Source organism: Saimiri boliviensis, chromosome 13 (assembly GCF_048565385.1).
Source record: "Saimiri boliviensis isolate mSaiBol1 chromosome 13, mSaiBol1.pri, whole genome shotgun sequence".
Lineage (NCBI taxonomy): Eukaryota > Metazoa > Chordata > Mammalia > Primates > Cebidae > Saimiri > Saimiri boliviensis.
In genome coordinates, this window is record NC_133461.1 from 33,647,821 (window position 1) to 33,670,749 (window position 22,929).

The window sequence follows — 22,929 nt, forward strand, 5'->3', positions numbered from 1 at the left end:
AGAGTCTGAAGCAGGAAAACAAAAAGAAAACCTCTACATTCAAGTGATAAGTGTGTACCATGCAGAAGCTGAGAGAATAGATACATTATCCCTGGGAGGGGTCCTCAGTGAGTCCCCTCCTGACAGTCAGTGATGGATCCTGAAGGCAAACACACCCATGAATTATTGAATGGGACTCAGTTTCATCTGAAACCCAAAGAGAGAAGAATAACAACAGAAGCCCGCAGGTTGGTGCAGTGGGGCTGGAGGGACCAGTGCAAAGCCTGTGGACAGCTTTCTGTTTCTGTTTTAAAAAGCACCCAAAGAGTGGTGTTGACCTGAGACACATCTGAGTCTTTCACTAGAGAATTAACTTTGATCTGGGCATTACACCCTGGCCACAAGTTTCCCAGGACTTCCTGGCCTCAAGAACAGGCATCCTGAGGAGTGAAAAACATGCATTTATGCTTCTAGCCTCAGGAGGATGTCATGCAAATGGAAAAACATGGAAGGGGTAAACAGAACCAGGGGAGCAAGCCATCTACACTGGAAGCCGTGGGGCTGGCTGTGGGGTAGCCTGGAATCTGCTTTTCTAGGATGCCCTCAAATGTTATGCATGAACCTCAAATATTTCTAACTTCTCCTTCACTGGACAGCTTGCTCAATTACTTTAATATCTAAAAGTGTAGGTCAACAAACAGGGACAGAATGTGTTTGGCTCAGAAGAAAACCATGCCAAAACCACACACACACGCACACAACTCCAGTAAACTCAGTCTCCACCGTGTGTCCTTTTCAAGCAGTAAACCAGCACCACACAATTTCCTTTAATTTTATAAATTTTCAGATTAAAAAAAATATTTAGCTGGGATTGCCACCGTGCAGGAGCATGGAGGTGAGTGGGGTAGGTGGCAAATGTTGATTTTCTTTTTGTTTTTGTTTCACATTCCCTTAGCCCAACTGGAAGTTCGTGTAAGTATGTGAATAAGTAATTAATTAACGGTTTTCAATGGTTGACAAAAAAAGGCTTACTGGCAATCTATGTCTAAAAACTCACTACTTTCCAGACAGGAGGATCAACAAGATGAGATGAAAACATCCCATTCTAGTGTATGAATCTATCTTTGATTCTCACCAATGGGGCCCTTGATTCTGTTAATTCTCTTCCTTTAGCTCAACCCCCCCACCCCACACCCCCGTCACCTGTTCCTAGCTCTCTGTGTGACCTGGGGCCACTCTGCATCAGGACTGGGTCCTCAGATTCCTCAGCAGTGACTGTCACTCACATGGGAAAAGCATCAGGAGGATGCAGTGAGCTCCTCGATGTGAAACACCTTTAAAGAAGAAAACGTTCCCAAATATTGAAATTCCTGCAATTAGAAAATTATTTGCTCTGCCCCTGGAAGTTCACTGCCATTAGCTATAATGTATTTTCCCACAAAGGTACAGCACTGTGAGATCTTGAGGCAGGCACTGAGTTGAAGGGTGACAGTAAGTTTCATTTTGAAAAAGGGACAGGGGCAGGGGCTGAGTCCCCTAATAATCACCTTTGGATTTACTGTTCTTTATGTACATGTTCTCCCTACACTGGGCTCTATGTGAGAAAACAAGAGCTTTTGTATTTCTGAGATTTCTGAGTATGTGTGTTCGTGTTTACATTTTGTGCGTAGACTCCTTTTCCAGAGACATGGAGGATGACGTCCATCTTCACCCCTGCAAAAAAAGGTCTCCAGAAAGCCCTTGCATACACCCTCACAGAGTTTGTCCATAGTAACCTCCAAGCACCACTCTGGCCAGAGATAACAGTGGCCCATTTCCTGACCAAGATCAGCAAACCCCAATTGTCTGCCTCTGCAGGAATCTGAGATTAACTTGGCTGTCAGGACTTGACTGCGAAGCATTTTCTGCAAAGATTACAGAAATGTGAGAGTATCCTGTCCAAAAAGAGGAAAATACAGGGAAGAACCCCAACCCCACCCCACCTTCTGCCGCTTTTGGTTTAACCCTTCCTTAAGCTGAGTCCCCAACACCTAACATTCCAAGCATCTTATCTATATATATTTTTCTACTATAAAATATTAGGAATGAAAGAGCAAAAAGAGGTGGTTTTGTGCATGCTGGAATGAGAGGAGCTGGAGGAGGGGAGCAAGCTGCCAGGTCCTTCTCAGAGTTAGCATTTTGAGGGAAAGAAGCTAGAAATCCAAGGTCAGGGTTTCTGTCCTGGCCCCAAGAGTGCTTGTTGACCATCAAACTCTGGAGCATTTCACTCTTCCAAACTTCATAAAAGCATCAGTGGAACTTACCTGTGGCTGAAATCCTTTGAGGTCATTGGCTGCAAGGTCACTGGCTGTGAGGAGCTAGAAAAGAACAAAGGAAAATTCATCAGGAATTTTCAGTCTGCATACAGTCTCCCCACCACAACTGACCAGCAACGGCCTTACCATAGCCTGCAAGAGAGCTACAGAAGTCGGATCACAAAAGGCAAATGTGAGATTTCTGGACTGGGAGTCTAGGCTCAGTGGCCTTCCCGCTTTGTGTACCATCTCTGACGTTATCGCCTCTCTCTTGCTGCCATCTCTATGTACTACCAGTTCTTCAAAGGGTCTTAAATTAGGAATCATGGGCTACGGATGACCTTCATCAGGTTCATGGCTCTCTGCAATTATAAGTATGTGTGAATCTACAGATGCATATATTTCCTTAGAGAAAGGGGCCCTGGCTTTCTTCCTGCTGTCAAAATGGTCTGTGATACAAGAATTACTGCTTCAGCAACAAAGATCCAACTCATCTAAGACGGCTTATTATTTTTCCTTTTTAAAAAAACCTCAGCTCAGTACAAATGGTCCTCTATTCTTCACATCTATGTGTGACTCAGTTTCTCTTTGCCATACGTTGCCTATGACTGTATACAATATTTAAGTTTTCATCATTTATGCTTCCAACAATCATATACAACATAAAAGAGTGAGAGTCAGTTATACGTAGTTTCTGCATCTCTGTGTTTAATCAATATTAAGGCTACAGTTAAGGTTTTAAATATTTTTTGCATCCTTTCCAGGGTTTTGCACAAAACATTAAACAAAGATACATGATTAATTGGTAAAATAGTTGCATCCTTTATTATTGCTTAAAAATGCTGGGAAAGTGTGAGATAAAGGAAAAAAGAGCAGATGCTTATTTTGATTCAAGGAGGGTGATGGCTAGCTTTGTTAGGCTTGAAGAGCATTTGTGAAAAATAGGAAAGACTTCATGTTTGCTGTAACAATATTTTGTTTGGGTTAAGAAAGAGAAGAAGTCATGCTGAGCCCCAGGGCCTCCGGCCTTCAGAAAAGATCAACTGGATTTTTTAGCTTCCCTAAATGACTGCCAAAGATGATGCTGAAGTGATGTGGAAGCTAGCATTCAGCAGAAGAGAGGTGGAGAAGGTATAAGCTGCACTGTTTCCCCCCACCCTATACTGCAGGCTAGATCCCCCCACGTGGAAGGCATCTTGGGTGCAGGCAGCACCACCCTGGTGAAGAGTTGGTTTCACCCCTCTGATTGTAATAAAACAGCCAAGCCACAACCCACTAGCCCACTTGCCAGGAACTGACAGTCCCTGCCTTCCAGGAACCTATAGTTTGGTGGAAGAATCAGACATGCAGACACATGTACATCAGTGGGAGCAGAGTGCAGTCAAGTGTGAGCATCAAATTGGGGAAACGAAGCAAGGAGCAGTCAGGGTAGGCTTGTTGAAATAAGATGGAGTTTGCATGTAGCCTTGAATTCACATGGAAAGGTGTCAGGGCAAGGCACTTCAGGTGGGAGCAGGTGCAAAAGCAAAGATGTGAAGAAAGGAATTGGCCAATCCTAACACTCCTCCACTTGCATCTGGTAAGTTCCAGTCACAGCCTACCTTAAGGAGAAAGGTAGGAAACTAGGATACATTGAGGATCGCCTGGGTGGCTGGCATCCTGGGTGCTGCTTTATGTAATTTCTCATGTTTAATCTTCATAACTCCTTCATGAGACAGAAAGTATCTCCTCTTTACTGATGGGAAAATTGAGACTTATGGAAGCTAAGCAACATTTTCTTGGTTTCACAGCTAGTATATGTATTTGGGATTTAAATCCCCAACTACATTTTCCCAAAGCTCATGCTTTTTCTTCTATAATAAAATGCCTCTGAATTATAGCTCACTGCAGACCATTTTTAGAGATGTGACATAGAAAAAAAGCTGAGTGCCAGAATATTAGTCAAATGAGCCACAGAAAGTAACGTAAAGCATGCGTCCTCGTGAACAACCCTTAACTAACTCTTCCTTCCTCTCAGAAATGCTTGTATTTAATTGATAATGACCATTCACTCATCTGAATTTATCAATAAACCTTTACCTCCAGCTTAAGCTTGGCACAAGATTGGGATGGAGCTGGAGAGGAGGGGGAAAAAAGGCTGGGACGAGGTATGGGCATGGGAGTGACCTTTGCAAGGACATGACCACCACCATGTGTTAGCATATTGGAATCAGAGCTCAAATCCTTCAGACCCTGGGAGTACAGATGGCAGAGATCTGCCTCTTGCCTTTGACAAGGTTTCCCAAGTCACAAGAGGCACACAACCACAATGCCTAGTTCCTCCTAGTTCTGAGATCCCGCAGCTAAATATAAACCACAAAGGTGTTCAAAGCATCTTCAAATATGCATATTTCGCCGGGCGCAGTGGCTCAAGCCTGTAATCCCAGCACTTTGGGAGGCCGAGGTGGGCGGATCACAAGGTCAAGAGATCGAGACCATCCTGGTCAACATGGTGAAACCCCGTCTCTACTAAAAATACAAAAAACTAGCTGGGTATGGTGGCGTGTGCCTGTAATCCCAGCTACTCAGGAGGCTGAGGCAGGAGAATTGCCTGAACCCAGGAGGCAGAGGTTGCGGTGAGCCGAGATCGCGCCATTGCACTCCAGCCTGGGTAACAAGAGCGAAACTCCGTCTCACAAAAAAAAAAAAAAAAAAAAAAAAAAAAATTGCATATTTCCTCATGTCAAGGGTTTGGGGATTGAAATATGACCAGATCCATTTGTTTGACTGGAAACAGCAATATGGCACCTCTGGTTATTATTTTTTACGTCTCTAACTCAAAAAAGTTAGAATTTGTCCCACTCTTCCCAGAACACTTACATCCCCTTTTCTTTCTCTTATGGAAAAGAAAAGAAGCATGAGTTCTTAATTTATTAAAAGTTTTTTTTTGAGGCTGGATACAGGGGCTCATGCCCATAATCCCAGGACTTTGGGAGGCTGAAGCCGGTGGATCACTTGAGGCCAGGAGTTTGAGGCCAGCCTGCCCAACGTGGTGAAACCCCGTCTCTACTAAAAACAAAATTAGCCAGGTGTGCTGGTGCATGCCTGTAGTACCAGCTACTTAGGAGGCTGAGGTGTAGGATTTGCTTCAACCTGCAAGGTGGAAGTTGCAATGAGCCGAGATTGTGCCCCTGTGCTCCAGCCTAAGCAACAGAGTAAGACTCTGTCTCAAAAATAAATACATAAAAGTTTTGTTTCATGCTGTTGTATTTTTACTCTTTTATTTTTCACGTAACAAGAACATGCTCAACAAGACCCAAACAAGACTATGGCTTCTATCTTATGGAAATTTTGCATTTCTTAATGTGTTGAGAAGAGTCTAGACACACAATTAGTCACTAAATAACCTGTTTGTCAAATGACTTAAAAGGAAAGGGGAGAGAGATATTGTCAGCCCAGAGGTGAGGACAAGAATGCTTAAGGTGCTGCGCCTAGAGAACAGAAGTGTGAGAGGCAGGTTTACAATATCCTCCAAGCTGACAAAAGGAAACGGCACTCAGCACCTAGTACATTTCCTGTGTGAAGGAGACACTCAAATATTTGAATGAATTAATCAACTCAGGCACTGGGGACAAGCTCTTCTCCAGCCACTAAAGGTTTTACTAGAGAATATTGGCTGGGGCTTCAGTGTAGAAATTAGAAGTTAAATTTAAGGAAGAACAGTATAAAGGGAAAGAAGCTGAATGGTGAATAAATCCATCACCAGAGACAGATGGCGGTCTCACCCGCTGCTCTGGTTAAAACAGTAAAATGTTAAAATAGGCCCATCCCAGTTCAGATGTTTTAGTGCAGGCCCCCAAACTTTTTACACAGGGGGCCAGTTCACTGTCCCTCAGACCGTTGGAGGGCCACCACATACTGTGCTCCTCTCACTGACCACCAATGAAAGAGGTGCCCCTTCCTGAAGTGCGGCGGGGGGTCAGATAAATGGCCTCAGGGGGCCGCATGCGGCCCGCAGGCCGTAGTTTGGGGACGCCTGTTTTAGTGTATCTGATGATATGTGGGGGGATGCAGGGATATAATGTCAGGGATGGAACTCAAATGACTTATAAAACTTCTGGATTCCTTTTCTTGGGAGATTTGGAATATTTAACTCACATTCTAGCATGCATTGAAGGTGTTTCTGACCTGGGAAACAACCAAAGGCAGGGCTTGTGACGTATCCTCACAATGAGTCCCGAAAGAACGGTGTGTATAAGAGCGTGTCTTCCTCCCCATTAAGCCACGACCCCCTGCCTTTCTGGCTTCTGGGTTTTAACCACGTATTAACCAAATGCGTGGGCTGTGGGGCCAAACATAGGCCCTGCACCTTTTCAAAGCAGATTATTTCCCATAAGTCTACACATTCCACACCAAGGAATGGAGAAACAGCTGAACCTCAGGCGCTACTATATGGTGCTCAGGTGTGGATTCAAAATAAAGAAAAAGATCACAGACCATCTACATCAGGATCCCGCAAAATAGTTCCATTCTTACAGTGTCAGGGCCTGAAGGAGGCAGCTGGAGGTCCCTGTAGGGGAGGAGAAAATCATGGTGTCCGCAGTGGGCTCAGGAGCCACCTCCGCTGGGGAACTGGGGTGAGAAAATGTGTGGACAAAGGGCCTACATGGTGCCTGTCTCTCTACCTTCACTCAGAGGCGCTCTGCTTTTCCCTGTTTCTTGTATGCAACTTGAGTTGAAAACCAGTTTTTGCTACTAAAGCAGATTTTAAAACTCCACACTAAGTTCTTATTTTGTGGAAGCAGCAGCTGATAAATGACATTTTCAAGATCACATTTCTAGTTAACAACAGGCTTGGATGAGTCCGCTAGCCCCGAGCACCTCTACAGAAACCTCCCTTAGAGACTGTATCTGTCCAGTCTGGCACTGACAGCCAGACATAACCGGCTGCTGATTTCTACCCTAAAGCTGGGCTCAGAAATCCAGGGGAAATTGAGGCATGGGCAAGAAGTATACATGTCCCTCCTCGAAGCCACTGACTTGAAAAACACATGTCCCAGACTCTTCTCCACTGCCTCCCCCGCTTGACCCCTCTCTCCATTCCATCCCACTGGGAAATAGTTCACTGCTCATGGTAGCCTTGCTGTGTCGGGATTTGCAGGGATCCTACACAGGGAGGCAGAGAGGGAGGAAAATGAAATCCCCCATGGCTCTAGGGACTTCAATCAGGCTGAAGTTAATGAAAAGGATCCTGTCTTTTCCCAGGATGGCTAAATGTCTGCAATGCTCCCAGCTCTAGGGTTGAGGGTGCAGGGTGGAGAGGGCAGACAGAATTACATTTAAAAGGCAAAGGAAGGAGAAAATTCTTTCATCTCCCTGGTGGAGCCCGGCAGTGTTCCTGGGGCCCTGCTCACACCAATCTCATTCCTGACACGTCTTGCTTCTCTAACTCACAATGTAGCATGCACTGAAGGTGGACACAGTCCACATTCAGAATATTAGGAGGATGACTCTGCCTTCCATTTTTGAGGAGCTGCAGTTTCTCTTTTGGCATAAATTCAGGTTGCTTTCTTTTTTCTTTCTTTCTTTTTTTTTCTCTTTCTCTGAGCTCGAGGGGAGGGTTGGAGAACGAGGAGAACTGAAGGGAGACGAAGGATGCCGTGGGGCCCTAAGGAGGTGAGAGTAGAAGTCCCTTCAGCAGCTTCCTATGCAGCCACATTCTACTCCCTTGTCTTTTTCAAGGTGTTCTCTGAATGGGACTCTCTCTGCATCTCCCACCCAAAATTACCCATGGTACAGCTGCCACCAGCTATTCCCTGTGACCTCTGCAAGCCTAAGGCTGTCCCTCCAAACAGCTGCCCTCCTCCCTGCACACTTCTATAGCGTCTAAACCTTCCCACACAGGAGGGGAGGAGGTGACTCCATTTTTCCCCTGTCCTCCTACCCTAGGAACAAACGTCATGTCCCCTCTGCTGGCCCTTTATTCAAAGTACATACTCAATCTGGGCAGAGTGGGGCCCCACATATCTGCACCAATTGCTCTGGCTGAACCCAGATGCTTGCATTTGGGAAGAGGGCACTGACACAAAAGGCAGGGTGTGGGTCAATCTGGACATCTGGCCAGAAGGATCTTACTCAGTTGGACAAGCTGAAGGCTGGTGGCCCTGGGGACAGTCCAAGTCATTTGTTCTTCCCAGATATGGAAAGTGCTTTCCTTTCATGGATATGGATATGCTCTTCCCTTTCTTGTGGGCCAAGGAAATGGATGCTGGCACATTAAGGGAATGTACAGATAGATTGATGCATAGGTAACTGGGTAGGTAAGTAAAGAAACAGAGTGAAGATGGCTTTGGGGAAAACAAATGACTCATTTTCACATTTGCCTTCAAAGGTACCATTCTTCCGTTAAGTAAGCCTTCTACTTCACCTCTCTTCTTTTGAATCTGCCCTCATTTCCATTTCCAATGTAGGAAATGAATCTCTCTCTCTCTCTCTGTCACACACACACTCTCTCTCTCTCTCTCCCCCGTAAAGTGTTACTCACTTCTTTGGCTCTAGAATGGAAGCTGAACTCAGGCCCACCCCAATGCTTCAACCCATAAAAAAGTTCAGAACACCCTATGGGGAAGGAAAAATATTCCAGCAAGCCGAGGCAAACTTCTAATCATATGTGTGCTGGGGGCTGCTTAAGATAAACTAGCCCCACACTCTCTATTGTAAAAGGCAACTGAGACACAGAAAGATGAAGTGACTCCCAGCAGAAAATCAGAAACAAAAAGTCTCCCTGTATGTATGCAACCAATGAAAGTTTCTAATATCCACACATTTTGGGTACTGGGGATTCTAAAACAGGCAGGAAGAACTGTAAGATATATTAGGGGTCAAGACAGAGAAAAGAAAAGGGGTCTAAGGAGGGCGTCTACCAAGCAAAAAACTCTGACATGACCAACCATGAAGGAGGCCACAAATCCACAGAAGGAATTCCAGAAATTGGAACGTCAGGTGCGTAAAATGGAACCAACATGTTGCTACTCTTTCCAGAGACGATAACTGAAACACTGGCATGCAAAAGAGCACTGGACTCGGAGCGGGGGGAAAAACAAACTTGTGTCCTAGCCCTGGTTCTGCAGCAACTCAATATGGGATCTGTCATGGGATCATTTACCTATTCAGGTCTCATTTTACCACCTATGAAATGAATGCTCTTTTCCCTTTGGCCCTACCCTGCCAGCACCCTAAAGCATCCCTCTTACCTCAGGAATGGAGAAAAGATGGAAGGACACTTGCTCCTCTGCCCCCTGAAAATACATACCTCTAAGAGCTTGTTTATACTTTGTGGAAGAATTTCTATTAATAATCAGAAGGTCAGAGGAAAAGACAATGGGATAGTCTTGTACTATGGATCCGTTATTGGCTTACAAATAGGAATTTGGACAGATGGCCACTCAGACCTCTACATGAGTTCCCCATTCCAGTGAGGCTGAAGTCAAATGCACACCCTAGCTAACAGTAAACAATCTTCCCATTCAAAAGCCATTGGTTCTACTGGCCAAGGCATTGAGGTGGGGATGGTGGCGGATGAGTAGTGCAAAGACCAAGGGCTGGTTTCCCCCCAGTCTAAGAAGCAAGTTATATACTCTGAGCTGCCATCCTAGCTGAGCTGTGTCCTTGTGCTAAATCCTCTAAGCCTCAAGAAATTTTAATGGTTAAACTTGAAATTACTGACACCTCCAGTCTTAATATTAGGCTCCCTTCCCAAAGAGCAACAAGGATGACTAATAACAACTTTGTATAACACTCCAAGCAAGCCTGGTCTTGATTGCTTATATTTTTCTTGTATTGCTTCTTTAAATGATGGGGTTCTAATATTTACAGGTGAGATCTTTAACAAATTCCCCTAGATATGGAGCCAAAAGAGCTTTTATACATATTTTTAAATACTCCATGCATAACCGTGGCACATATAACACATGCTCTTACAGTGGTGTGTACATTTGCTTGCTGTCCAAGTCACAGTTATTTCAACTTCTGGGTGGAAACGTCTTTAATCCTTCACCTTGCAGATTGCAGCTATAACTACAGAGACCACATGGAAGAAGAGGCCTCCAAATTCCCTGTTTTAGACTCACTGATATTATGAGTCTTGTTTTACGTTATTTGAACTTAATGAACCTACAGAAGTTTGTCCAACCCTTTTAAAACTTGGCATAGAATTTTTTGAGATGCACTATTCCTCAGACCAAGAAAACTAGATTTTATGTAGGGCATTTTTTTTTTTTTTTGAGACAGAGTCTTGCTCTGTTGCCCAGGCTGGAGTGCAGTGGTGCAGTCTGCAGTCTCGACTCACTGCAACCTCTGCCTCCCAGGTTCAAGCAATTTCCCTGCCTCAATCTCCTGAGTAGCTGGGATTACAAGCGTGTGCCAACATGCCTAGCTAAATTATTTTTTGTGTATATATTTTTTTGTTTTTTTAGTAGAGATGAGGTTTCACCATGCAGGCCAGGCTGATCTCGAACTCCTGACCTCAGGCAATACACCTGCCTCGGCCTCCCAAGTGCCAGGATTACAGGCATAAGCCACTGCACCTGGCCTATGTAGGGCATCTTCTGTGGTTTTGGATGAGAAGTTTACATTGGTAAATCTGGTAGAAACTGGTGACATGGGATGTTAATATCAATATTTATTAATCATTTCAGTCAAAAGTGGCTCAAGAGACTACAGTAGTGTCTGAGGTTCATTCAGGATTAGTAGGTGATAGAATGTATTTGAGCCTGGCTTGACTAACTCACGTTCTTTCGCACAGCATAATATCTTATGAGCCTCTGGCTCCCTTGGGTATGTATACTGCCGGGATCTCTATCAGGTTCTCCATGATATGCCTAACGTTCTGAAATGAATGAAGAATAAGAAATCTACAGGACAGTGGTTTTCAAACTGTGCCCTAAGGCGTGCTGGGTTTCATAGAAGGGACTTGGGGACTGTGAAGTAAGTGAGAGACACTGAGGTGGGACTTCCAGGCCCTTAACTCCTCTTTCTTCAGAATAGCACAACTTTTACTGCTATATTATACTGGACTTCCATGTTAAGATCTATTTAAATTAAAGCTCGGTAAAAATAAGATTTGGTAAATCCTTATCTTAACAGAGAAGTATACTACATACATGGCCATGCCACTCTCAGTCCTAACAGAATTTACCTGAGGAAAGAGAATTAAGCAGCTTACCTCTTTAAAGATGCTAAGATAGTTGTCTCCTACCAGGAGAGGATTGAACACATAACCAGACCTCATTTTAAGATCATACTGCCTTTACTATGTACATGAGTACTCATGGGGAAAATGCCTTCCCTTCCTTTCTTTGTACTTTTTTTTTTTTCCTTTTTTGAGATGAAGTTTCACTCTTGCCTCTCAGGCTGGAGTACAGTGGTACCATCTTGGCTCACTGTAAACTTCGCCTCCAGGATTCAAGTGATTCTCGTGTCTCAACCTCCTGAGTTGCTGGGATTACAGGTGTGTGCCAGCACGCCCAGCTAATTTTCTGTTTTTAGTAGAAATGGGGTTTTGCAATGTTGGTCAGGCTGGTCTTGAACTCCTGACTTCAGGTGATCCACCCACCTCGGCCTCCCAAAGTGCTGGGATTACAGGCATGAGCCACCATGCCCGGTCAAACTTTCTCTATACTTTTGGCAGGCAGTATGCCTGCTCTCTTCATCTGAAGTTCTACAAGCAACACACTTAGGAAAGAACATCTAATGTAAGAAAAGAGGAAAGAGCTAAAGATATGTTGCGACTCAGGAGACAATCTTGGTTGTAGGTCCTTTCCTTCCAAAAGAATTAAGAAATCACATTGCAAGCATCTGTGGGCTGTTTGCAAAGTCTGTAAAAAGCCAATAAAGGAGGATTCCCCTCCTTGAATGCATGCCAAGCAAAGCTGGGTGCTGAGGGAATACCACCCTCGTCTTCCTCTTCTTCTCATCGTTTACAGAATTTCTGCTTAGAACTGACCAGATGATCTGTTCACTTGGCCCAAGGAGAGTATCAGAGTTTTCTAATTCATCTCCCTGGTGAATCCCAGGAAACTGATTTACACCCCTGGGTTCACTCAATGGCAGAGAATGAGAAAGTCAGAAGGTGCTTGTTTCAGAGAGTGTCTGAGCACCAGTCAAAAGCTCTGCTCCTCAGCTTAGTTGGAGCCAATTTGGCAGAGAATCTGGGTCCTTCAGGCCATATCTGGAGCAATCAATCACAATTACAGGTGGATATGTGAAAGGGCTAAACAAGCAGGACTCAATGAACTGAACCTTGTAGTTGCAGGTTGCCGTAAGTTTTATAATTGTAAAAGTTGCAGGTTAAAATAGGAGAATCTCCTCCAGAAAGCCCACTTTGAACTCTTGGCTATTATAATCTGAAAAGTAACTGTGATTTTTCAGAACCTACTTTTGCCTGTTCTTTTGTCACAGGACCTAGGTTAGCCTGTTCTTGTACCAGGTAGGTGCTTTGACTTCGTTATCCCTCTTAAACCTCACACTATCAGTGCAAGATAGTATTATTTTCTCCAGTTTAGAGTTGAACACACTGAAGCTCAAACTGCTTAAATCACTCACCCAAGGTTATGACAGCAAGAAGTGGCAGAATTGGAATTTGAACATAGCTCTGAATCATGGAAAGTCCAGTCCTCTGTCTCTGCCATCCATGCTCCCCTCAGGAATTCCTTCATGGAAGGTTGCTATCTTTTTCTCCCTACTCTGCCAGGGAGGCAGTCTGGTCCCCAGGGAGATTGGTACCACTGCCAGTCATGCCTCAGGCAACTCACCACGCAGGTTAAGTTTCCATTAGCCCCGTGCAGCTCCATGAGGTAGGTATCTAAGGTACTGTCTCTGCCATCTTGATCTTCTCCTCAAATTTTTCTGAATTCAAGCTAACATTGTTCAAAAGAGTTTCATTCCTAAATTGGGTTGACCGAGGTATTTTATACTGTACACTGCTATGAACATTATTAATAATCATGTGTATCTTCTCTCCCTAAGCAAGTTTACCCACTGTCCCTTCTACCTCCTTCCCCAATCCTTCCTTCTTCCCTCCTTCCCTCTCTTCTTTCCTCCTTCTGTCTCTCCTTCCCTCCCTCCCTCCCTCCCCACCTCCCTCCCTTCCTTCCTTCTGCCTGCCTGCCTGCCATGGCATGCCAAGTTCCAGACACCATCACAGATGGTTAAAAAGTAACCAATAATGGGAAGAAGACAGTTGCATCCCAAGAAAGAGTGATACCATCATCATATAAGTGGGCAGTTATTACTTTTAATAATATTAAAATATATTATTACTTTTAATGATACAGAGAAGTGGGAAATCCCAAATAAGCCATCTCTATTACCACAGGTATGAAACATGCTATTATTTCATCTTCAAATCCAACACAGCATGAGATCTACAAAGAGCGCAGGTGGCAAGAACAGTCTTGTGCCTGACAGAATGAAGGAGGCAGGACCTTCAAGGAAGACAACCATCTTCACCAAAGAGGAGAGAGGTGAAAGGCAAGCTATTCCCCTCCTTTGCAAAAGACAACCTTCACAAAATAAGCATTTTAAAATACAGTCTTTGTCTACTAAATGCTTCTGCTAACAGTTTTTATCAGAAATATTACTGAGTATTTTCGAAGACATTAGATCAGGTTATTTGCTTGCTTATTTTAATTGGCCAACAGAAGCTTGCTTGCTTGTATGCTTTGCCATTGGTTGAAATGAAAATATCTTTGAACTGCTATTTGAAAACTGCACAATCAATGTGCAATCCCTTCCTCAGATGGCTCTGCTCTTGCATTAGTGTTACCGGCATTGCAAATGCCGGGATTTGGTCCTGCCACTCCTTAGCATTGAGAACTCTTTAAGGACTGAGAAGCCTGGCTGTTCTCAAAATGATTCTTCACCTTTGAAGATACTCTGCAGAATCCATCTAAAGATGCTCTCAAGTACATCAGGCAAACAAAACATCCTTGGAAAACAGGACTAGATTTGTCTCATGACAATTTCCAAGGAAGCCTAGCTTCTTGGCATGTATACTTCCTGGTCCTTTGTTAAAAATCTCCTTCTTGTGTTTCATACCTTCTGGAAACAGCTTCTGGAAACAGCTGTGTCACCAGTAACTTTCCTTTTCTGGGCTATGTATGTGTGTATTTGTGTCTCATATAATCCTGCCTCAACCAATCCATTTGCTAAAAATAATCTCTATGATTTCACTCTCAAGAACTCTGTGATCATTTCACAGAGGTATCTGGAAATGGAGGTTTTCTTTATGCCAAAACATCTCAGTCAAGTGTGGATTATATCTCCCCAGACCTCTTCTCCAAATAAGATACCCTTTCATTGTTCTCTCCGAACTCAAATGTATGCCTGACCCACAGGTTTTTGGCCAAACCTGTCCAGAATTTCTGGCTGATTCAGTTGGGGGATATCTCTCTATATATTGCCCACTGAGACTGAGCAAAATCAATGTTAACACACAGATGCTACATCAGCAGGACTGGAAGTAGCTGGGAACTTAGTCTGAAAGCCCTTTAGTAATCACATGCCCAAACCATTTATTTATAGCACAAATGAAGGGCCCACCACAGGGGCTGGCAATATTCACTTTTGCAGACACATTCAGCAATTCACCAAGAGTCCAACCTTGGACAAGTCACATCCCTGCGGACCCTTAGTATTCCCCACCTCTAACATGAAGAACTCTACACAATCTGCTATGATCTGATAGCCTCTGAAACTGGACAGGATATGGATGGCCCTGGCTCTTACCCAAGGCATTATCAGGCTTTATACACATTGTCTACTACTAAAGGGAGAGATTATCTAGAGTCCACTTGAGGGAAGGATCACACAGCAAAAATGGTAGAGTGATAGGGCTCTTGACACAACAGGAGTTGGCAAAGCCTATCCGTATCTCTAGGAAGAGCCATGCCCTCATCTCTCACTGGTCTTGCAAAGAATAAGAGGTTTCATGTTTTTCTCCACAACCCTTTCTACTTCACTCCGGTTTTAATGAAGAACCCAGTATTCATCAATTACACCACAATCACTGTGCAACTATTCTCAGGATTACTGTTTTGTGCTTCACTTATAGCTAGGTAAGAAAAATTGGAGAACTCATCTCTTTTGATAAAGAGAAATTTCAGATCTAGAAAGTAGAGGTGACAGAGGCCCATAATTTGGAGTGCATAAGAACGATTGCTACACGGGGAGCTGTACTAAGCAAGACTGGCTCCAGGACAGAAGAATATCAAGAAAGTAAAAAAAATACCAACTTCTTTCCCCTCTCCCACCTTTGCCATATCACAATGAAAGACATGTGCGTGTTAACAGCAGTGGCCATTCTCTCTATTCACTCTAAGGCTTTCCTCAATATCACAGGACACTAACAAGCATTCCAATTATAACATACACAGCTTATTTCCACATAAAATTTACAAGTGTTTGGCAATAGGGCTGCTTTTAATAAAGTATTTACCCTTTTAATCTAATGAGTGCAAAATGGCAGGTATTCTTGATAATCAAGCCATAGGGAGTCTTGCCCTATTTCAAGATATAAAGCACGTTTAAAAGAATAGTAAGATATGAGATTGACAAAATAGCTTTACTCCCTCAACCTAGAAACATTGCAAAGGATGATCTCACTTAATCATCCCAACAACAATGAAAAACAGGAAGGGCTGGAAACTTCCCTGCTGGTTTGACAGATGGAGGAAATGAGGCAAAAAATCGGGCAGTGACTTGCCCAGGGACATGCTCTTGGCTTTCTCAGTCTTAGCATGGAAGGGATCATCCAGACCAGCCTTCCTCCAATGCAGGAATCCCCTTTCCACCTTCTTTGACAGATGGGAACCCAGCTTGAGCACTTTGGGGAAGTCACACTTGCTATTTTAGTGACGCAGCAATAGTCTTTAACAAGTTCTACCTTTATTCACTTGAAATATGCCTCACTGAAACTTGTCTCCCTAGTTCTGGGGAGCAGAAACTAATGGCTTGTTTTTTAGCCTTCGTGATCTTTCTGTGAAATAGGGAATGTGAACCTCATTCTATGGATTAAAAAAAAAAAAAAAAAAAAAAAAAAAAAAAAAAAAAAAAGGTGGATTAAGCAACAGCTTCCAGGTCCCAGGACGGAAGTTAGATCCAAACACCAAAACTGGAGGACCCATCCTCTCCCCTTGCTCTCCAGTCCTGCCCGTGGGCACACACTATAGCCTGTTTACTCCAGTAGCCAGCCTCTGATCCATTTGATGATAAACCCAGGCAAAATACCCCAAATGCTTTCAACTTTTCCTCCTTGAACATGGATCCCAGTGCCATACTCCTCACCTAGCTTATAAAAGCCTTTCCCTCAATGTGATAGGCAGATCTGAGCACACCATGCCAGTGGGAGTAACTGTAACTAACTAGTCATGTCCTGGAAAATCTCCAACAACTGGCTCTTTGGATGGAGGGAATCCCCATTGTGAGGCATTTTTCCAATTTCCGTAGTACCAATATTCCCAAGATGTCAAGCTACCAGACTGAAGTCACTGATTGCAGAGTTGGGAAGACATGTGCCCAACTGGCTCTTGCCACCTAGAATCAGTTGGCTCCAATGCACCATGGGTGTGTTGATCAGCCCGTCCACTTAAGACATCAACAACTAGGCTGGAACTCAAACCAGGTAACTTGTATGGAACAGGGCATCCCAACCACCTCAGGAATTAACATGTCCTCAGTGCCAATCCAGGTGTGAAGGCAGTCAGACTTTTGCACAGAGTTCATGTGAAAGATGTCAATGAATTCATTCCGTAAACATCTATTTTTCTAGGATCTGGGGAAACAGCAAAAACAAAACAAAACAAAAAACCCAAAGTCCCTATTCTCAATGAGACAAACAATGAAGTAAAATAATAACAATAAACAATCACAACCATAATAATATAACTTGTCAGTTGTCATAAAAGAAGAAAGAAATAAAACAGAAAGCAAAAGCAGAGTGGAAATGTGCTGCTTTAAATACGCTGGTCAGGGAAGGCCTCTCTAAGGAGGGCATATTAGAGTGAAACTCAAATGAAGGAAGGGAGTGAGCCATATGGTATTTGGGAGAAGAGCAATCCAAAAGAGGAAATAGAATGTGCAAAGTTACTGACATGAAGTGTACTCAAAGTGATGGTGGAACAGCAGAGTTTGGCATCCTAAAGCAGAGGAAGAAAGCAAGGACAGTGGTCAGCGGTGACAGCAGAGTGAGGCCACATCACATAAGAGTCAGTAGGGCAGGGCTAAGAGGTATAGGTCATGGTGCATGAATGACTGAGAGATATGGAAGGTAACCGGGAAAAACCGATGTGGGCACAATCTGAGACACACTGAAAAAAGTGCCTGCTGGCTGTTGTCTTAACAGCCCACAGTATTTACTGATGGATTAGCTATGGCATGAGAGGTTAAGATAGGAGTGAAGGATGATGCCAAAGGAATTTGTCTAAGGAGGTGGAAGCATGAAGTTTTTTGTTGAAGTTGCTAAGATTGGAGTGGTTAGGTGGAAGTGCAGGCGTGGTCAATAACCCATGAACGTCTTGGTTTGTCTCAGTGCTGTGAGCCTCAATGCAGAGCACTAACACACAGTGGGTTTGTGAGCTGATACATAGCTTGTCTTGGCTGCAGCACTAGATACATTGAGGATGTCTTAGGCAAGGAGACTCAAAAGGTGTTTGGGACTGACTCGCCTTGTAGAACATGTTGAGAAATCTGCATTGTTAGGAATCCAAGATGTACCTGAGTAAATCCCAGATAAATGCAGTGAGTCTGCTACACCTGGACCTATTCCAGTGGTTCTACAGGTCTGTGAGTTTCTTCGTAACTGAGACCCATTGTGCCCTCTCATCTGCCTGCTACATACATTCTGAATTTCAACTTTCTCTTAGGAAGACCCTGCAAGTGCCAGGCCTTGTGATGCATTCTGGGGATACTCCAATGAACAAATAATGTGCAAGCCCTGCTCTCAGAGAACTCAAGAGTCTATTGGGGGAGATAGCATTTATTTTCAATATGAAAACCAAATAGAATTTAGAGCTGTGATAAGTTCAAGAGAAACTAATGAGAAATAGGTATGAGTAAGGCAAAAGAATTAATGAGACAAATCTGATTTAGAATTTGGGAGTGGTCAAGGAAGGCTTTCCTGAGGAAGTGACAATAAATCTATGCCCCAAAGGATGAGTAGAAGTTGCTAACTGAAGAGCTGTGGGACAGGTACTTCAGGTAGATGGAACATCATGGGTGACGGCTTCAAGCAGGAAAAAATAATTTGCACATTAAAAGAGCCCCTGCAGATTATAATGTGAAAGCAGAACTAGAATGAGGTTGGGACTCCTGGATTCTAATCCAAATCCTGTCATTACCTAGCACTGTGACCTTATTCCAGTCAGTTATCATTTAATGTATTCAGCTCAATTTATTCATCTGTGCAGTTAGAATGCAGACGAGGCAATGTATTCTGCAAAGTCACACTTCTTAGCAGGCAATCAGACTCAAGTTCAGATATGAGCTCTTCTTAGAAGCTGAATCGCAAGTTTCTGTTTATCATCCATAAAAGGTGGGTAACATTAGCTACCTGATGGGGATGTGTAGACGTTTGTAGTGAGACAGAGGAGTCAGGATTTCATAAATATGAGTTAGTCTTCCCTCCGTCCTGTGACATCTTTAAGGGGTATGGCGAGGCTCAACCTAGACCACTAAAATGAGGTCATAAGGAGAAGATACTGTACCACACTAACAGATCAAATGGTTGGTGTTAAACTTTGTACCCTTCCTCTTCCTTACCTGCCCTCCCTTACCTGGTCCTCTAAATCTGTTCACATGGGAGAGTTGCGGGCAACGTGGAAAGGCTTTGGCGATTACCATGGCCAAATTGTAAGTGGCCACCTCAGCATAAGGCTGGCAACTTGCCTTCCTGGGCTTAGGGCAAGGCAAGGGTGGGCAGGAGGTGACTGGAAATGTTGGCTCTTCTGTGAAGCTTTTATTAGAAACAGGGAATTCCCCATTGCTCTTTCAAACTGTTTTGGCCAAACATTAAATGCCTCAAGGTCAAATTTGTTAGTGCAGCCACTAGCCCAGAGGACTCTTGGCTTTGGTGTTGAATCCCACTTATCTCCCTTCCCTCTCTTAAGCCTTGCAATTTAGCCAAGGCAGCTGCTCATACCTCACCAACCCTTGAGTGGTTCAGTCTGTAGACAAAAATAGACACACACACCAGTCACTGCTTTCATGGGGCCACCATCAGAAATTAGATATACTCAAGACATTCTCCAGTGAGGGGAAGGAGAAGCTGACAGATGCCCACAGGGCAGAATGACAGAGCTAGGGCTGGTCCCCAAAGAACCAGAATGGGTATCAAAGGTGCCCAGGAAAAGCCATTTTACTTGTTTGCAACTCAGTTTCCTTCTTTCCGAAAAAAAGGTCCTCAAAATCCTGGCTAGCCCACAGAATTTGGGGAAAAACAAAATGGGAGAGAGGCCATGAATGTGCTTTATACTTATTATACCAATGAATGATATTAGTGAGAAAAGTATTATCTCTAACAGCCCTGATAGATCACATGGCCATATATGGGGCATGGTTAGAGCAGGGAATAGAGGACGGGAGGAGCCCCTGGACCCTCTGGGGATTCATTTAAGCAGAGCAGCTGCTGTTTGACCCATGGCTGCACACCCAGCCTTATGGGAATCCGGAGGGACCAAGCTGTATGTCTGCAGCAATGGTGCAGAACGCGGCTACACAAGCAGAGTATAGCACGTAGGTGGGCCATGGGGAAATCTCAAAGGAGGCTGAGAGCACTGAGGTTACTGATTTCAGAGCTCATGCAAGTTGCCTTGGTTTCCCCTGTTTCTCTGATCACTGCCTACCACTTAGAGGAGCCCCTGAAGGTGGTGGGCTGAGGGCTGGGGGAGCCGATAGCTGCAGCCTCCCAGCCTGTGCCTGTCATCTTATTATTGAGTGGGCCTGCATCAAAGCAGCTCTGTGCAGCTGCTGTCCCATTTAATCCATTCGTAATCAAAAGTGATTAGGATGGATGCCTCGGTGCTGAGGTTATTGTGTGTGTGATCAAAGCTGAGGCTGCCATTCGCTTTCTAGAGCCGCCTGCACCTGGGAGGGCGTGGAAGGCCATGAGCCTGGGGCATGGGGCAGGCAGCTGTTGGCACTCAGAGGGTGGGCTCCAGGAGCAAAGCCGGGGAATGGCAAGTGTAGCCTCGCCTATGCGAGGCCTGGAAACCTTGAGGAGGTCCCCAGAGGGGCCCACGACCCAGGTGTCACTTCTGGAGGCTGGCATTCCCAACCTAGAGAACGGAGCAGATGGTAGACTGAACGCAAGCAGGACTCCTTCAATGTTAGACTCATGGAGGATGCTAAAACTCTCTCATCTTATTGAAGAGGACAATATTCTCCAGGGGGAAAAAAAGCATATTATATGCCTGGCTGGCACTGGTGTGTTTAAAAAAGAAGGAACAAGAGAGGGGAAAAGGAAAAGACCAGCAGAGAGGAAGGGACAAAAGAAGTGGCCCAAAGTGATGCACAGCTGGTACAGAGACCGTGTAGCCTCGTGCTGGGAGAGGAAATAGCACCACGCCTAAGGATGCAAAGGTGGACAGAAGAGCTGAGTCCAGGTGCTTTGACAGTTTATGTTTCTTTTTACCACCACTTCTGGTACCTTTCTGAGTTCCATCTCCCTAAAACAGCCAGATCTCAGCCCAGACCTCATCCTATATTTATAAACTCTGCCTGGTAAAGCTTGATATCCCACTTCTCTGTGCAAATCCAGATCATACACATCACTACCATCCAGATGAAGGTTCATCTCCTACAGGAAGCCTTCATGGACCCTCCTTCTCTGAAATAGTCTACCATGTTCTATCTATGCCACTTATTTGCCACTTAGCATATACTGTCCTTCAGATAGCTCTTGGGTTGAAGGGTAAATAATTCTTTAACTTTTGATGATGACGATAATGATGATGATCATGATGATGATGATGATGACAATTTGAGCCCTGCTTCATCAGCCAGACCCAAGGTCCAGAGGAAAGCTGTTATATATTGCAGTTCAGGACCCCCTCCACACCTGCCCCAAGGTTGAATAGATCCTGAGTCTTTGACAGGGGACTGGAAGCTCCTTGAAGGCAGGAGATAGGCATTTATGAGTATGTACCTGTCTCCAGAAGCAAGCAGTCTCCTTAGAGAGAGTAGAGCTGTAACAAGTGTCTGCCAAACGGTGAATTAAAAACACAAAGGATTTTAAGTGAACACTTCCTGTCATTTAATTTTGATATAGTCAGTGAGGCTGCCTACACGTCTGGGAAGTAGTGGAAGTCAGGGAACCAGGAAGCCAGGAAAGCTGCTTCTTTATAAAATGGGTTTTCATAGCAAAGAAGTTGGGGGCTCTTCTGCTATTCCTGATATAAGAAGCCATCTGGGCCTAATTAAAGCTTTGTACATGTGATCTGAGTGTGTGTCAATGCTGTGTGGCACTGACTGACCCCCTTGAGTGAAGGCAAAGTTTAATCTCTCCACATGGATGAGAGTCCTTTGTGAGTTGTATGCATTTTTAAAGATCCCAATGGGTGACTGGAATGCAAACTCCATGGCATGTCATGAGTTAATGGTACAGTTTTTACCATGATTTAGTGCTAACGAAACATTCCAGATCCAATTTTTGGACAACATTGTAGGGTCCACTGCAACAAAAATGATGAAGTTTTGGAGGTAAAAGCCAAGTGGGAAGATTCAGGAGCAATTTAGAAACACTTGCAATAGAAGCAGATATTAAGAGAACTAATCTATCTCTTGCTGAGTTCTGTGTCATGTTGGAAGATAATCAAATACCCCAAAAGAATAAATAATAAATAATTACTCATTATAGAATAGGTGACTGATGATAATAACAAACTTTTAACAAACGCTCATGTGTGCCAGGTGCATCATATAAATCTTGTTTCTCTTTTTTGTGTGTGAGTAGATACAGTAATTCCATTTGAAGGTATGAGATCTGAGGCTTAGTGAGGTTACATCATTTTACTAAAGACCATACAGTTAGAGAGTGATGAAGATGAGAACTGAACTCCTCTCTCTCTCTCTCATTCCAGTGCTTGTGGACTCTTCCCCATAGCCTTCATCACCTGCGGTTCAGTCACGCTTCAGAGAGGGTATCACTAATGTTTTACCTCCATGTAGCATGAACCGGGCTGACACACCCCACACCCACCTCGCTTCTTGCTCACTCACACTTCAGTGCCCTGTCAAATAGGCAAACCATCTCAGGCTCATATTGCTAGAGGAAACATTAGGGCATATTCACATCGAGTCCTCTTGTTTTACAGATTAGTGCACTGGAGCTCTAAAAGGTTAATCGCCTGCTCAAGACTATAAGGCTAGTTAGTGATAGGACTAGCCTTAAAACCTAAGTCTCTGACTCCCAGTTCAGTGCCATTTTTACTGAATCATGGGATCTGGGAATAGAACAAAGGTTGAGAAGTGGAGGTATGGGCATGTCTGTCTTTTTGGCACTGTCACTACAAGGACAAGTCTCTACCTAAAACAGGCGTCCCCAAACTTTTTACACAGGGGGCCAGTTCACTGTCCCTTAGACCGTTGGAGGGCCGCCACATACTGTGCTCCTCTCACTGACCAC

The 22,929-nt window shown here is 44.1% G+C and overlaps 1 protein-coding gene across 7 annotated transcripts in view; it reads right to left on the bottom strand.

Annotated features, from left to right (window-relative positions):
* Window positions 1-22,929, bottom strand: part of SETBP1 (SET binding protein 1) — a 374,612-nt gene that overhangs the window by 180,802 nt on the left and 170,881 nt on the right. For all 7 annotated transcript variants that reach the window (XM_074383546.1, XM_074383542.1, XM_074383543.1 and 4 more), the window contains one exon: window positions 2,283-2,336. In XM_074383546.1, the coding sequence (XP_074239647.1) occupies window positions 2,283-2,336 (54 nt within the window). The remainder of the gene's footprint in view (window positions 1-2,282; window positions 2,337-22,929) is intronic.